The 16,245-nt window shown below is 37.3% G+C and overlaps 1 protein-coding gene across 1 annotated transcript in view; it reads left to right on the top strand.

Moving 5' to 3' along the window:
• The window catches only part of SMC5 (structural maintenance of chromosomes 5), a 40,319-nt gene that overhangs the window by 1,045 nt on the left and 23,029 nt on the right, over positions 1-16,245 (top strand). The window contains exons 2-9 of the mRNA XM_026035825.1: positions 756-897; positions 1,703-1,755; positions 3,280-3,442; positions 5,027-5,161; positions 6,283-6,423; positions 9,101-9,262; positions 14,550-14,621; positions 15,587-15,839. Of these exons, the coding sequence (XP_025891610.1) occupies positions 756-897; positions 1,703-1,755; positions 3,280-3,442; positions 5,027-5,161; positions 6,283-6,423; positions 9,101-9,262; positions 14,550-14,621; positions 15,587-15,839 (1,121 nt within the window). The remainder of the gene's footprint in view (positions 1-755; positions 898-1,702; positions 1,756-3,279; positions 3,443-5,026; positions 5,162-6,282; positions 6,424-9,100; positions 9,263-14,549; positions 14,622-15,586; positions 15,840-16,245) is intronic.

The following is a 16,245-nucleotide window of genomic DNA, read 5'->3' as shown; positions in this document are numbered from 1 at the left end:
CGTGTGGGCGTGTGTGTGTACGTGCGTGTGTGTGCATGTGTACATGCATGTGTATGTGTGTGTCTGTATGTGTTTACGAGTGTGCGTGTGTACAAGTATGTACGTGTGTGTGTGCATGTGTGTACGTATGTGCATGTGTATGTGTGTGCATGGATGTGTATGTGCGTGTGCATGTACCTGTTTGTGTATGCACGTACGTGTACCTGTGTGTGTGTACATGTGCATGTGTGTGTCTACRTGTACGTGTATGTGTACATGTTTGTACATGTTTGCATTTTGCGTGTGTGTGTATCTACATGTGTATGTGTCTACATATTTGCGTGTGTGTGCATGTGCGTGTGTCTGTGTGTGCATGTGTGTGTATGTGTGTGCATCTGTACAACTCCTAACTGGAGTGTCCTCCTATGGCTGCACTGCAAGAGGCAGCTGGACACAGATAGAGCAAACCTGGATGAATTCCSCTGATTTCCTTCTGTCCATCCGTCCCTCCTTCCGTCCGTCATTTCATTGTTTGTAATCTTTTCTTGTGGAGACTGGTGTGTGACAAACAGTATTTGACTCCACGTTATTTTAATGTGGTGTCATTTCTTCTACTGTGAGGTTTCTTGCAAGTTGATACTTGAGGAGTGCATCTAACTTAGTCTACAGTTGATGATAAATATGATTTGTTGTATTTGTTTTTTTAAGAGAAGTGTACATTTTTTATGTTGCATTGTGCTTATATGGTTTGAGAAGTAAATTATTGTATTTTCCAGAACATATGACAGCTGTGAAGTACATCCAGGACCCAATTTGAACATGATCGTAGGTGCTAATGGAACAGGAAAATCGAGCATTGTTTGTGCCATCTGCCTGGGCCTTGCTGGAAAACCTTCTTTTATAGGGCGAGCTGATAAGGTGAGGAAAAAGTTGTGTAATGTTCATTTTTAATCTGAATTTCATTGAAGTGCAGTTCAGCAGAAGGAGAAGAGATAATCTTCGTTGATAAGAATTACAATAAAGTTAGAATAAAGTCAAATGTAAGTTTCAGAGTATATGTAACAGTAAAAGATGTCATCGATGTGCCTTGAGAACTTAACTAAGAGCCTGAAGCTGTTAATCTTTGATTTAAATGCAAGCTGGCTGATGGGGAATAAATGTTTCTGTTGTCTTCAGTAGGATCACCTGTCTCACTTGTACTCCCGAAAGATAATGTGCCGACATCACAGTAGAAATTTAATTTGCACTGTCAGAATTTTAAGGTTTTATTCTTGCTTTTTTTTTGGGTTGTTGTCTTTACATGGAGTAAGTTTCACTGGAATTTTAGAGAAGTAAATCTGGCTGTTTAACTGATACCTAGAGTGATGTAGGTATTGTCTTTTGGCCTTTCATGTTTATATGTAGCTTTTACAGTGTTAGAATTATTATTAGGCAGTGTTGTTTTGCATTTGCATGGAAACTCCTCCCTTTCTGTAGATTCTTTGATTATATTTTGTTAAGTAATTGAGATTGTCAGTTTGTGGAGGAAGGGCTGGCACTGCAAGTTAATCAAGAAGTTCATAATTTTTTCCTTTGTTACTAGCTATTGTTAATAGACAAAATTATTATCCGTCAATTTTCAACAAAAACACTTTATTACATGAACAAATATATATTTTTGTGAAAAATAACATTTTAAGTAACTGATAATTTGCAATATTAATGTCTATAACTCATTTTGTAGGTTGGCCTCTTTGTAAAGCGTGGGTGCTTGAAAGGTCTAGTAGAAATTGAACTGTAAGTAGTAAAATTATACTTTCAAATGCATTTTTATTAGATTATTTTCCCTTATAATCGTTCACAAGATGTTCAAAAATATGCAGCGTGAAGTAGTTTCTCTTCAAGCATGTTGATTTTCTTTTTTTTTCAAAATTCTAAACTAAAATCCTGTCTTTCAAGAAGTGTTCAGTGGTGGCAGGATTTTTCACTTTATGAAGCATTTTGCCTTGCTTTGGTTTACAAACATAAATGATATGTTTAGCTTTTGAATATATTTAAGGTTCGGATAATTCAGATACGGATAGTACTACCTTTAAGATGTAGTGGTTGGTTTAGAGATGGTTTTAAACCTTGACATTCTAAAATCAATTATTCTGCTTTTATTCTGCTTTTTCATACTGATACTACTGATTTGGAGTACTCATCCGCATTCTTACTGAACACACCACTTACTGAGGTAAAATGGAAGGAGAAAAGTAGTAGATCTGGCTAGTTTGGACTGACACAGTCTTCTAAATAAACTTTCCCATTGCAGAGCAACTGAAATATCATTTGGACCTAGTCTGCAAAATTATATCAGGCATTTCTGAAAATATTGGGTTTTTTTTGTGTGTGTGGGCTTGAGTATGATTACATGCTATAATTTAGAAACAGGAATATTAGGTTCCTACTTTTTAGGATTAATGTTGTCGCTGTTCAGCGAGAGATGATTTTTGAATAAAGAAATCCTAGGCTTTATTGAACATAGACCATTTTATTATGAAGATTCAGGTTTTATGATACCTCGAAAGGAGATTCTAAAAGAATGCTTTCTGTGTGTATTTTGTCTTAGCTTCTTAAAAAGGGACTCTGCTGATAGACTTCGTAAGTCACAGAATGGTGGAGGCTGGGAGGTACCTCTGGAGATGTTGTAATCCACCTCTCTGACCAAGCCCAGTCGCACAGAGCACCTGGCTTAGGACCATATCCAGACAACTTCTGCCTGTCTGCAAGGAAGCACCACATGTTAACATGGGCCTTTCTGTCTTTCAGTTTGTACCTATCGCCTCTTGTCCTATCACTGGGCATTGCTGAAAACAGATTGGCCTCACTCACTCTCTGCCTTCTTCTCATGTACTGGTCTACATCAGTAAGATTCCCCACTTGTCAGTCTTCCATTGACGAAGAGAGAGCTTGGTTGAACAAACCAAGCTCTCTCATCTTCTCATCTGAGAGATGCTTCAGTCTTTTATTATCATTGTAGGTACACTTCTGGACTTGCCTCTCAACCTGCTGGCAATGCTTTTAATGATGCACCCCAGATTTGCAGTTATTCTTGACTTTCATGGGACTTTCTACAGGCAACTTGACAAGATTAATTAATCATTAAAGTACTGACCATTATGTGAAACATGGAATTTGAATTTCTATCTAGTTGTTTTATAGCAAACATTTAGATATGTTACATATTTTAGTACAAGCTTTTAACATATGTTGTTAGGTATAGGAGATTAAGTAATATTTATGTGCTCTCAAAACTACAAATGCTCCTCTTATTATCAGGTTCCAGCCACGTAGCAATATAATTATCACACGGGAAATTCAAGTGGTGAACAACACATCAACATGGTTCATCAACAGAAAGCCGTCAACCTTGAAAGCAGTAGAAGAACAAATTACAGCCTTAAATATCCAAGTGGGCAATTTATGCCAATTTCTTCCACAGGTATTAAAGAATTTTAAAAGACGGTGGATGCAAATCAAGTGCTGTGTTTTGGGAGGGTTTTGTAGCTTCTAATTGCTTCATCTTGCAGTGTGGCTTCAATTTAATAGGACTGCAAAAAGAATGAGAGGGAAAAGGTAGCCATACTGTTGTAGTGGTGAAAGAAAGAAAGAAATATGTGAGCTTAAAAGGCGCCTTATAAGACTTTATAATTAGACACTTCTGTACATGCTGTCAGTTGAGAATGAGGAAAGTCACAGATATTCCCAAGGTTTTTGCCTGGGCCGCAAATGCTGGCAGTGAGGTCTCTCCATCCCACTGCTTCTGCTGTTGATGTTCTTAGAGAGTAAAAGAGTTCTGAAGGCAAAAATGGGGGGTAGCTAGTCTTGAAGTCTCCCAGCATCTTCTCTGTGCTTTCATCTGCATGGCTTCTGTGGGCCTGTGTTGCTGACTTTCCCTGTCAATCTCTGCATGTGCATCTCATCCAGTCAGTTTTTCAAGGTTAGATCCTGTATTTGTTTGGTAACAGAAGGGGCAGAGTTGTCTAGATTTAATTTTCCAAAAAGCCAAAAAAAAAAATGTGGAGGCAGTTCTGTTAAATGAGTCTGCAGCTGCAAAAGGGCTGGTACCACAGACCGGTTGGTTAACTTCTGTGGCTTAATAGCTTTTTGAGAATAGGCAGAATTTAAAGATTTTCTGAGTGTGAATTAAGTAGAATTATGCTGATAGCCTCTAAGGSAGGGAGAAGATTGAAAAATGCTGCATACATCATCTGTAGATTAATGCATCCATGCTTGGGCAGGTTAAGGCTTTTGTACAGATGGTTAAGTTGCCTCACCGTTGCATTTTAGCAGATGTTATGATGGGCTCCTTCGTCAGTCCTTTCCAGTTCATGTAGATCATACAAAGTGGTAGTGAAATGACACCTTGTCAGAGCTTAGTCAAATATGTGTTTGTGTTTTTATTGAAGGAAAAGCATTCACAAGACATTCTTTGTCACTGTAGCAATGGGAAGCATATCATTCACTCCCATATTGTTTTGAGCTCTTACTGTACTTTAGCGGCAATGGTGCAGTGGTCCCTGATGTACTTGGCTAACACACTTAAGCTTAAGTTTCATATTACTTAATTTTTGAGTTAATTATAGCATTTATCCTGGAAAGATGCGGCCTCAAAAATCTGATAAGCAACGTGAGAAATTCGGCAAAATAAAATCCGAAATTATCTGAACTGTCTTGTTTAGGACAATGGTAGTGAATTTGAAAAAGCAAACAAAACAAGGCAAAAATCAAGCAATATTGCTGTCTTTACCCCCACCCCATCTTCCAAGTACTTCAGAAGGTGTTTTCAAAGTCAAACAACTGAGGATAGGGACAGCAAAGATTTAAGCTCAGTCAAAACTGTATATGAAACCCCTACAGATGCTTAAGACGGTTAGAGACTGTTGCTTGATAAGATAGTGATGCTGTGCTTAACTTTCAGGGCTATCTGTAATGGCACTCTAAATCAGATAATTGCTGTATTTTAATCCAGCATTGTTTTATTTACTATTCTAATTCTGTATTTTTGTAATATTTTATTTTGTAGGACAAAGTTGGAGAATTTGCAAAACTGAGTAAGATTGAATTGCTTGAAGCCACTGAAAAATCTATTGGTCCTCCAGAAATGTATCAATTTCACTGTGAACTTAAGAACTTCAGGGAAAAAGAAAGAGAACTCGAGGTAAACATACCTATTATAGAGACACAAGGAAGTAACTGTAGGAAAATTAGCATAATAAAATTGAATGTGAGATTTTACAGAAGAGTAGTTGTTTACTAAGTGTGCAAGTAAGTTGATTTTATCTATATATGCTTGTTTTCTCTTGAGTTTCATTCATATACACACACGCATACTCACAAGTGCTGGCACATATCTCTCCAAGTGGTCTGTACACAGGTAGCCAGGTAGGGTGCTGATTGTTAGATCCTCGTTGTTTCTCTGGGATTTGTGACTGGCAGTAGCAAAATGTTTTCACGGTAGACTTTTTATACCCCTTATATATATCAGCTGTTATGGGGCAATTCTTTACCTCAGTCTTGTTGTCTTCAGCTTTCCTAAATATTTGAACAAAATTGCTGCTCATTGTCTGTTTGCCTTTGTTTAGACTGTTAATGAGAAAATATCCAGTTTATACGATATGTTGCAACCTGCTGCCTTCCTCCTTTTACAAGTAGGAGGTCCTGACTCTGCTGTGTTATTAGAGCACAGCCTTTTTGATGTTGACAGAAATAATATGTTCTTGAATTTTACAGCTAGTAGTAGTGTCCTTCTTTATATCTACAAACCATTCTTACAGTCCTTTATTTGGCTTTTTTTTTGTGCCTATACATGCACATGTTTTTTCATTCATATATTCTCCCAACCTTAATATTTCTGTTACTGATCTGTACAGAACCCTTCATAAGATTCTTTCATAGATTCTAACAAAGTAGAATCAGTTAAAGCTGTTTAGCAGTTTCTAGGTTAATGGAAGTTTGAACTGTGAGAATAACTTCAGTGTAAAATGAATAAGCTCCTTAAAAAAGATTTGCTTCAGATTAAGATTGCTGCTAGCTATGCCTTGACAAAAAATATGGGTACCATACTTGAAGTACCATAAAGGTGCTTGGAAAAAATGGACATCTGTTTTTATTTGGATTTATTTAGGTATCCATTTTATTTGGATTTTATTTGGATAACCCCATACTTATTGCTGTACTAAAACATCTTGCTTGGCTAATATATGAATGAGATGTGCATAATTTCTGAAAATGTTTTCAAAGAGTAGATATTGTAAAATATGAAAATATATATTCCTACAGAACTTGTGCAAAGAGAAAAGTAATTCTTTGGAGAAAATGAGACAAAGGATTGAGCGATACAAACAAGATGTTGAGAGGTACCATGAACGCAAGCGTCATCTTGACTTAATTGAGATGCTTGAGAGGAAAAGGCCTTGGGTGGTAAGGTTTTGGTTTACTTTCAGTGTTTCTTTAATTTAACCATTTTGCCCTAAAACTGCAGTATTGGTAATGTGCCAGCAGTTTTTTAAAAATATCTTTACCAGCATAGCTTGAATATCATCAGAATTACTTGGCGTGAACAGGATAGGTCATTGATATATTATTTTTGTCCTATATTTGATCAGAGGTTTTTTTGCATGTGTAAATAAATTTAAGGAATATCTGCCCATTTAGAAGAGCCATCAAAATGGGCTAAAAGCAGTATTTCTGTTATTCCTTGCAGAGATAACTGCTTAATTTAAATGATCTCTGGCTTCTTTTTGAGAATGAAGCAGCAGTTCAAGCTGATGTGGCTTTTACTATGCTGAGTAAACAACTATGTTGTGTGCTCCATTTGCATACTTTCTGGATCTGTATTTCATAAAATACATATAGTATAAAAACTTTCAGATAATACTTGCTGGTAGATAMAGAAATCTCCTTAAGGCATTTCATAGCAGTTTTCAAATAAGAAAGCCTCCTATGGGTATGCAGAGATGTTTGTCCTTTGTATCTTGAAGAGCATCCGTTTCAAGGTATTCAAGGATTCTAGTTGTAGATCCAACATAAGTTGCTGTTTGTAAGTGCCTCTCTAACAGAACAGAAATGCTAAATGAGCCTCCAAAATAACCAGTGTGCAGATCTGTAAGTAACACAAACACAATGGAGACAAACACAATGGAGAAAACACTGAAAACAAGATCAACTGAAATAGGCCACTCACTGTTTTGGTGATAGTAGATTCTCTCTTGATCTTAAAAAGAGCAAGTCTATAGCTGAACAAAGCTTTCTATTTCATCACTGAATTTTGTTTTTTGAACACTCCACTGCTTTTCACTCTGGAGTACTTTTATAGTCAAATGCTGTAGCTAGCTAATTCTATGTGGAGATTTATTGCCATTAACTATTATATTCCTAATACATGGTTTGAATATGCCTGTGTTTAGACATATCTGTTAAGCATCTGCTTTAAAGTTCATACAATATGTCCTAGAAGTGTTTTAAGAAAAAAAGAATTTGAACTCAAACATTTAGAGGACTCTTTCTGTACTTTAAGGAGCCTTAAATCAAATTATCTTAATGATAACTACAGCTAATGAGCAGATTTAAGGAACTACAAGTTTTCTGACGTAATCTTTCCTGAATAACTCTTAAAGAAGAGGCATTTCACACCCCTTCAGCTTAAGCTTTAGGTAGTGTGGTGTATTTGAAAGCATCTCTCTCAACGTAGTGTAGAGGCATGAGGTTTTGTTCCTCAAACATCTGGAAAACCATAATTTTGAAAATTCGTTTTAGTCAAGCCATCCCACTCTTATTTTCTTCCTTTTCCATTCAGAACTGAGAAAGGAAGGATGAAATGCTTCAGGAGTTCTGCAGATCTCTGTCTGAGTGCATAATTAGAAAGGATCAAGATTAATTGCTTAAAGACTACCAAAATACATAGGTCTGCTGAAAATCAGATTTTCTTTAGGTGTTAAATGAGTTTTCTCTTTTTTTTTTTTTTTAGAAAAAGCAATTTCTAAAAAAAAAATTCACGAGTCTGAAGAAATATGTGCCACTGTGTGTTTTCTTGCTTTAGCTTTGAAATATGATGTCTTATTTAAAATATGGCTAAATCCTGTACTTTTTTTTGTTAATCAAGTAGAGGTTTAATTGCTTTAACTTTGCAGCTATTTGTGATGGTGGCTGCTGATGGGGCCCCTTGTCTGTGAATGACAGCTGCTTTCTTGAAGGAGCTTATGGATTTATTAAAAAAAAAAAAAGCTGCTCTTAAAAAAATGATTTAATAACTTGAGTATTGATTAGTTGTGTATAATAGTAAATAGAGTAATTAAATAGCTAAGGAAACAGTAGTGAAGGGTAAGACAAAATTAGCTGATTCAGATGGAATTTGCAAGCTTGGAGAAATCCAGGTTTATGCTCTTCCTCCCGTAATGTTTTCAAACATCTTTTTTCCAGCTAGCTTAACACCCCATGCCTTATTAGAAAAATGCCTGTTTCTCATAATAGTAGTAATTACTCTCTCAAAGCCTTAGCTGTTTTTCACCAGGAACTCTTGTGTTCTGGGTAACGATAGTTCTTGTTCACTGCGCTGCTTACTGTAATTTTTCCTCTCAGCTCCCCAATGACTTTATGATTTTTTTTCCCCTCAAAGTTTTATTTCTCTCTCTGTCTCTTTAGTTTACCATAGGGCAGTGTCTATAGCTGGTCTGAATGGTCTATCTAGCTCTTTTGCCTTCTCTTCCTTCCAAAGCTTTTTATGGTTATTTGCCTCTTAGCTTCAGGATTTCTGCGTAAGTAGTGCTCAGACTATGGGAAGAAGGGACTAAAGAGCTAGTCTTCCCAACTTGACCCAAGATGGACTTAGGGGCAAGGTAGTTGCAGACAAATTGGTTGCTTCCTCTGCTCCTTGAATGGCCTACTACTAGAAAAGCATTGAAAATGTGTGCAGTTCATTGGGGACTAAATGATCTTTTCCGCATATGGAAAATAACAGGAGGCTTATTTAAGTGATATACTAATTGTAGCTGAGATTTTTCTCTCCAAACTCATGTACAATGAAATGAAATGTTAGAGCAGTATCAAATCACATGGATTAGAAGTCAAAATCTGTTATTCTGCTTGAAACTCTTGCAAGGAATATGAAAATGTTCGTCAGCAGCATGAAGAAGTGAAACAAAGTCGTGATCAGGCTAAGGAAGAACTAAAGAATCTGAAAGAAATGCAGGCTCCAGTGGCGAAAAAGATTCAAGAAATTGAGGAACGTTACAAAAGTCTTGATATGAAAATTAGAGATAAGGTAGGTACTTGGAATTTGGTATATTTAACACTGTAGCCATTCTGCTTTGTAAAATTTAAAGCAACAACATCTTTCTTCCCACTCTTACATGCTGTTTTTAAAAGAATTATTTTGAAGTACTCTTGACTCTCACTGCTTTGTGTCCCCATTCCATTAAAAGCAATGAAACTCAGGGAATGCACTTCTTAATAAACCCTTGATAGCTGCTTTAAAAATGCACTCTTGGCATTGTTAGAACAGACACTKTTTAGAGTTTCTCTCCATAGAACCATAAAAATCTTCAGCGACATCCTGTTACAGTTTCCTTAAGTTAAATATCTGTGCTAAATTATTTGTGTGAGGTTTTTGTTTGTTTGTTTTTGTTTTTTTTAATATGATGTGTTCCGTATTTTCAGGTTGTGGATACTCCATATCAGTATCTTCTGAAAATTTAGTCAATTCAGACTGCTAATTTAAGCTAATATACATATTTTTTTGCCTAAATGCTTTCCTCAGCATTTAATCATGTATAAGTAGAACATTTTTAATAGAGAATAAGTCTATCAATTTTAAATTATTTTACTCACAAGAATATTCAAATGATTACCTATGTCGATCAGCTTAGTATCTTCTTTTGAATTAAAAGAAGATTCTTTTCATAGAATGACAGAATGGTTGAGGTTGAAAGGGATCTTTAGAGATCATCTAGTCCAACCCACCTGCTCCAGCAGGGACATCCAGAGCACGGGACACAGGGTGGCATCCAGGCAGGTTTTGAATATCTCCAGAGAAGGAGACTCCACAGCCTCTCTGGGCAGCCTGTGCCAGGGCTCTGGCACCCTCACAGTCAAGAAATGTTTCCTTAAGTTGCTGTGGAACTTTTGGTGCTACAGTTTGTGGCCGTTTCCTCTAGTCCCATCCCTGTCCACCACTGAAAAGAGGCCGCCCCCCTCCTCCTCACTGCCTCCCTTGAGGTATTTATACACGCTGATCAGGTCCCCCCTCAGCCTCCTCTTCTCCAGGCTGAACAGGCCCAGCTCCCTCAGCCTTTGCTCACAGGGCACATGTTCCAGGCCCCTGATCATCCTGGTAGCCCTGCGCTGGACTCTCTCCAGCAGCTCCACATCCCTCTTGTACTGGGGAGCCCAGAACTGGACACAGTCTCCACATGTGGCCTCACCAGGGCTGAGTAGAGGGGGATGATCACTTCCCTTGACCTGCTGGAGACGCTCTTCTTAATGCACCCCAGGATCCCGTTGGCCTTCTTGGCCACCAGGGCACACTGCTGCCTCATGGTCAWCTTGTCGTCCACCATGACRCCCAGGTCCCTCTCTGCRGRSCTGCTCTCCAGCAGGTCCACCCCTAATCTGTCCTGGTGTCCGGGGTTATTCCTCCCCAAGTGCAGCACCCTGCACTTGCCCTTGTTGAACTTCATGAGGTTTCTCACCACCCAGTCCTCCAGTCTGTCCAGGTCCCTCTGGATGACAGCACAGCCCTCAGGGCTATCAGCTACTCCTCCCAGCTTGGTATCAGCTTTTTGATGAGCTTTTTGAGGAAAGATTGCCTGTAATCATGCAATGTTTTACATACAAGCTGCTGCTGCAAAAAAGAAATTAGACCAAAGTATCTGCTTTTAGTGTAGTTTTCTGTGAAACTTATCCTTTAGCAGATAGGCCTTCTGTAATAAGAGCAGATTTTGTTCAAGTGTGTGTTCAAGTGTCCACTGCAGTTTTTGTTCAAGTGTGTGTTATAAATCAGACCAGTTGATACTAGTTTGGCCAGTATATTATCATTAAAAAAGTTCTTTCTGGATGGATCCTTTAAGAAGAAAACTTGCAAGAATATTTGAATTATGTGCTCTCTGGTAGCTTAAGATTTTATTAGACTGTGATTTTTAAAATATTTCACTTTAAATGAAGTTTAAGTTTTGAATTTATTTTTTTTAATAGTGGATGGTAAATGTGCTTCCTTAGAGGGAATTTAGCAGCTGAAAGCTTGAGATTAATTTTCATAATGCACTAAAGGCCTTCATGCTTGTTAAATCCTGAGCTCTGTTTCCACAGCTAGGGTTTAATTATATCACTCATTTTTAATTAATATTTTAGTGATATATTCTTGTAATCAGGAAGAAGTTCTGCTGTTGCTTCAATTTATAGTAGTCTTAGGCTATCTTAATGTAGAAGTTACATTCTGTTTATGTTAGAAACCTAGAAAAAGTAAGCATTTTAAACTTGCAAAGAGCTTCCCTATGATAGATTATTTGCTAGAGAACTGTGGAAGCAAAATTGGAGAATGTGCTAGCTGATCTGCCTGAATGCTTGAATCAACATGTTTCTTTGCTGAATTCACACTTACGGAATGTAAGACTACACTAAACATTTCCAAGGTTAGTTTTATGCCAAGGTGGTATCTCTTTAGGCCTGGAGAGTGTATTAGGTGTATATTTTCTTCTCCTGAAGGATTTGTACACAGTGAAAAATCTTGGCATAGAGGAGAGAGATGTAAGGCAATGCGCTGTGTGCCTGGCTGTGCCATGGATGCTAGAATTACATCAGACACATACCAAGATGTTCAGGATAATTACACATCTTTCTTTGCTCTTTTTCTGTTAAGAGATACCCTTCAGATAAGTTATCAGCTGTCTGTTAATCTAGGCAGACTCTTTTCTTGATATTATTACAAATTGCTATGTTATAGGCATATTGATACTTTTTGAACTTTCATAATGTAGTAGGTCTTTTGAAGGGCTTGGGGTTCCCTCACCCATACCTTTTTTTTTTTTTTTCCGGCCTGTGAAAGTGGAGTCAATTCCTTGCTGATACAGAACCTGTGCTTTCACAAGATCATTCTTAACCTAAGGCAAGGCCTTGAGGCTTTTAAATAATGTACCTTAAAATTGCTTGAATTGGCGCTTCTGCAGAAGTTTTTCCTTTCTTCAGAGATTGCAAGAATTGATTGCAGCTTAGAAACTGAAACATTTGATGAGCATGTTGAAGATAGTTATTCTATGACCAACATGAATTGATTAATAAGTGATTTTATGATGAAATAAAAACAACTGCGTGCTTGGCATAAAAGTGGTTTTTTAAATGCAATTTCAGCTTGACAATAAGCGTAAGCAGTCCTGTCAGCATAGAAACATTAGAAGTCCTGTCTAACATACAGACCTGTAGGTTACCCAGCTTTCCTTAGGCCTTTGGGTCCAGGCTTATATCACTTATCAAATAACTGTAAGCCTGACTGTAAACCTGAGCTCGTAAAGCTTTGCTGGAGGGTGTTTTTGTGAGAGCAGCGAAAAGCCAGCTCTGCAGCACGGCTTGCTTGGACTTCGTTGCTGAACACTGGGCCAACACACTTGCAAATTTTGCCTGAGAGGAGTCAGACTGAAGGTAAAGACATATTAAATACAGGAAGCAGTTAATGCATCTGCAGGCTGTGTGGCAGCTTCTGTTGACCTTCTCTGTTTTAAGCCCTTTTAAGGACTTGGTTAGATTAAATAAAGCCAGGAAAACTGTGCTTTGGATGCTGAGGTGTTGTGAAGAAAGATAAACCCATTTTGCAGGGAGAGGGTGATAAAATTTCAGAAGAGAAGCCTAGAATCTTTTCCCCTCCAAGTCCTTTAAAGGCATTTGTGCAGCATGGGCTACTTAATGCTATTTAGAGCAGTGTTTGTCAGTATAAACGGTGTGTTGTGGTCATGCTATCAAAAACAAAATCAGCCCCTGTTCTCAGAATCTATCATAAAAGTGTATGACAATCGGAAAAACTCAATTTGACTTCTTTCCCAATGTTCTGACTTTGAAAACTTTCAGAATAGTTTTCTGATCGTTTTGCAGCTGACTGTTTCCCAGGAGAGACATTTCTCTTGAGAATGCCTAGCAGAGATCTTTGGAAAGAGCAGCATGGAATCAATATTCTTGCAGTCAACTGCAAGATCACGCTCTATTGTTCCACATTGACATCATGCAGACAACTGCAGAGTCAAAATATTACTCTTAGGTTGTGGGAGAGGAAAGATTCTGCATTTTTTATTACTTTTTTCAATTCTTGTTGTGTTTTAGGTTGTGACTCTTTGTAGGAAGCAATTCCTCCCTGTGAAAGGGTCCTGTGTTTTTCTTTTCTTTTTTTCTTTTATAAATTTTTTTTTAAGTTTGTGCTGAATTTAACCAAAGTGCTTCCATTCCTCTGTGGAAGGAGAAGTTAAACTTATAGCAAAGCACAGTGCACATTCTTCCAAAGTGTTTATCCATTCTGCAATTTTAGTAGCTTTTTCTGATCAATTTTTCCAGATGAATTTTTTTTTTTCAGTTAACTTTAGCTGCACTGCAGCTTAGTTCCTGTGCTCTCTTACTGCCACTTTAACAGAAATCTACATGTTGCCGAGTTATTTTCTTCCCTTCTCACTTCTTTTTCTGGGTAGCCCTTTGAGGCAAAGAGATATCATGGGCCTTCCAAGCTCCTACTCATTTCCCTTCTTCCTAGAGGAAAGGAGAGGGTCGCAGAGACAGGTCGTAAAAGAGATGATGGGCAATGGACATAAGCTRGAAAATGGGAAATGCCGATGAGATAGTGGGATTTTTTTCTTTTTTTCCTTTTTCTTTTTAAACCACGAGAGTGAAGACTTGACCACACAAGTGTCTGAGTAGCCACATCTAGTAAGACCTACTTTGAGCTGGATGTGGGTAGGATGAGCTCCCTTTCAACGAAAATTATTCTGTGATTCTGTGAAAACTGAAAGCAGTAGGAAAAGAGTAGAGACATTGGTGTCAACCATGCTCAGCTGTGTAGCTCTAGCATGGTAAGCTCCAGAGGTAAGATGACCTTTACAAATGCTATTTTCGCTGTTCCTGGCCCTAGGAAGTAAGACTTTTCTTACTCTTAAGTTCATGGTAAAATTACATTTTGTTTGTTAAATCTAAGATTTCTATGGTAAAATTGGTTTTGAAAGCGAGATGATCATTCTGAAGTGTAAGGATCTAACTGTAAAGCATTTTAATGAAATCAAGACAGGGTTATGAGACTTGTTTTAGCTGTCATGTCTGAATTTGCAGATCTCTTGCTGAAATTGTGAATATATTGTGAATAGATGAAAAGCCAGTATTCAGTTTTTCACAAATTTCAGAATACACGTGTGATACAAGTAGGATTTGTAAGAGACTGATGAGTAGGCTTTTGTCTGTACTGAGCTGTGGCATAAGTACTTATTTATGCATGTATAGAATGTCCTTAAAAATATGACTGGATGCTTTTTACAAATATAGCTGTAACTGAATTTATACAACTGTCTAATTTATGTCTTTGTGTGCAGGCTGCTGAAATCAAAGACACTTCCCAAAAATGTAAACAAAAGCAAGATGCTTTGGAGAAGAAAGATAAACATGTAAGAGTCTTGATTGATATTACTTTTTTGGTGCTTCCTTCCTAATGTAATAGTTCAATTCTGGATGTAGCACATMCTGCATTTAAGAAAAGTACTGCTCTTCAAATTCTGTGGTGATGTGTGTGTGTGTGTGTATGTGTGTATACCTGTACATATATGTACATGCACAGATACAGTCTGCTCTTTTGTCACTGGATAGGGAAGTCTACCTGGAGAGGTTAGAAGAGCTTTGAAGCACTCTGCTCCCTTCAGTGCACTTTGAATCTCTGTATCTTCCAGCCAAAACATAAGTACTGTGGCAAAGCAATGCCAATTAYTAAAACAGGGTATCACCAAGAGAGGTTTATGTTGTTTAAATCATTTACTTGGATGAAATGAACTTTCAGAATTGATGTTGTGCATATGTACTATGCATTTACAAGCCTTCCTGTCAACTATTAGGGCTGAAAGCTAGACGACTAAAGTAATGCATTCAGCATTGAATGTTCCTTCAAATATTTCATGTGAGAGGCTGGAGTYGTTCCTTCTCTTAACTAGGAATATGCATCTAGCATCCTTTAAAAACAGAACTCAAAAATTGCTGCAAAATTGAGTTACTGAAACTCATCTGAGTACACCATCAAGAAATGCCAGAGTTGAACACAAGAGGGCAGAGCTAAAGTTGCACTTCCTGCAACTTTATGCAGTATTAGCAGTTTGAAATGTATTGAGGGAGTTCTTAAGCTTCTGGTTAGGTACAAATAAAGGAATTTAAAAAAAAATGGAAAGGCTTGATTGTAGTTTTACTTAAACAGTCTAAATTGTAACAAAATCTTGTTAGTTCTTAAACTGTCACTAGAACAGTCTCTCACAGTTTTAGTGCACAGTTAAAATCAGCGTTTAATATCTGTTTCATGGATGTCTTAGTTTTCCCAGGTTTTGTATACTAAACTTCTTTAATGTGGGAAATATTAAATGTTTTTAAGATTGAAGAAATTAATCAAGCTTTGAGAATGAAAAAAGATGAAGAAATGGACAGACAGAAAAAAATACACAACACACGTAAGATGATAGAGGACTGGCAGAGTGAGCTCTCAACCATGGTCTCTGAAAATCTTCAGCCACAAATTGATGCTGTTAACAAAGAGCTGAAACATTTGCAAGAAGAAAGGGCAAATATTGATAGTGATGTTAGTGATCTAAGAACAGAGAAAAATAACCAAGACATGGAAAGGAAAAGTAAGTCTCTTGCTCTTGTTTTAAGAGCATTCTTACAGAACCTACTTGTTATCATGCTGTGGTACAATAATTTCTGAAGTTTCTTCAAGCCTTATAATTACGTTTATCTTAAGTATATAGCAGTCTTCCTTGCTGTTAGCAGTTTTGTTAAAAGAAAGTTAAATAGCTAAGTGAGTGAGGAGACCTCTTTGACAATTTGACAATTGCACTTCTTCTGTGATTAAGTGAAGCTGGATTCTTCTTAGCAGGAGGCAGAAGAATGAAGCCACTGTGGCTCCTTTTGAAAATACAATGTTTAAAATGATCTTTTGAGAAGGACATTAGCAACTCTTCCTCCTTTTGTCCTTTTTAGGTGAACTTCAGCTAACCTTAATTATGTTCCTTTGTGTTAGCCTAGGATTTCCTT

This window comes from Nothoprocta perdicaria, unplaced genomic scaffold (assembly GCF_003342845.1).
Source record: "Nothoprocta perdicaria isolate Ctin4 unplaced genomic scaffold, notPer1 scaffold_168, whole genome shotgun sequence".
NCBI lineage: Eukaryota > Metazoa > Chordata > Aves > Tinamiformes > Tinamidae > Nothoprocta > Nothoprocta perdicaria.
Note: the sequence above shows the minus strand (reverse complement) of the source record. Positions and strands in the feature narration are given on the sequence as shown.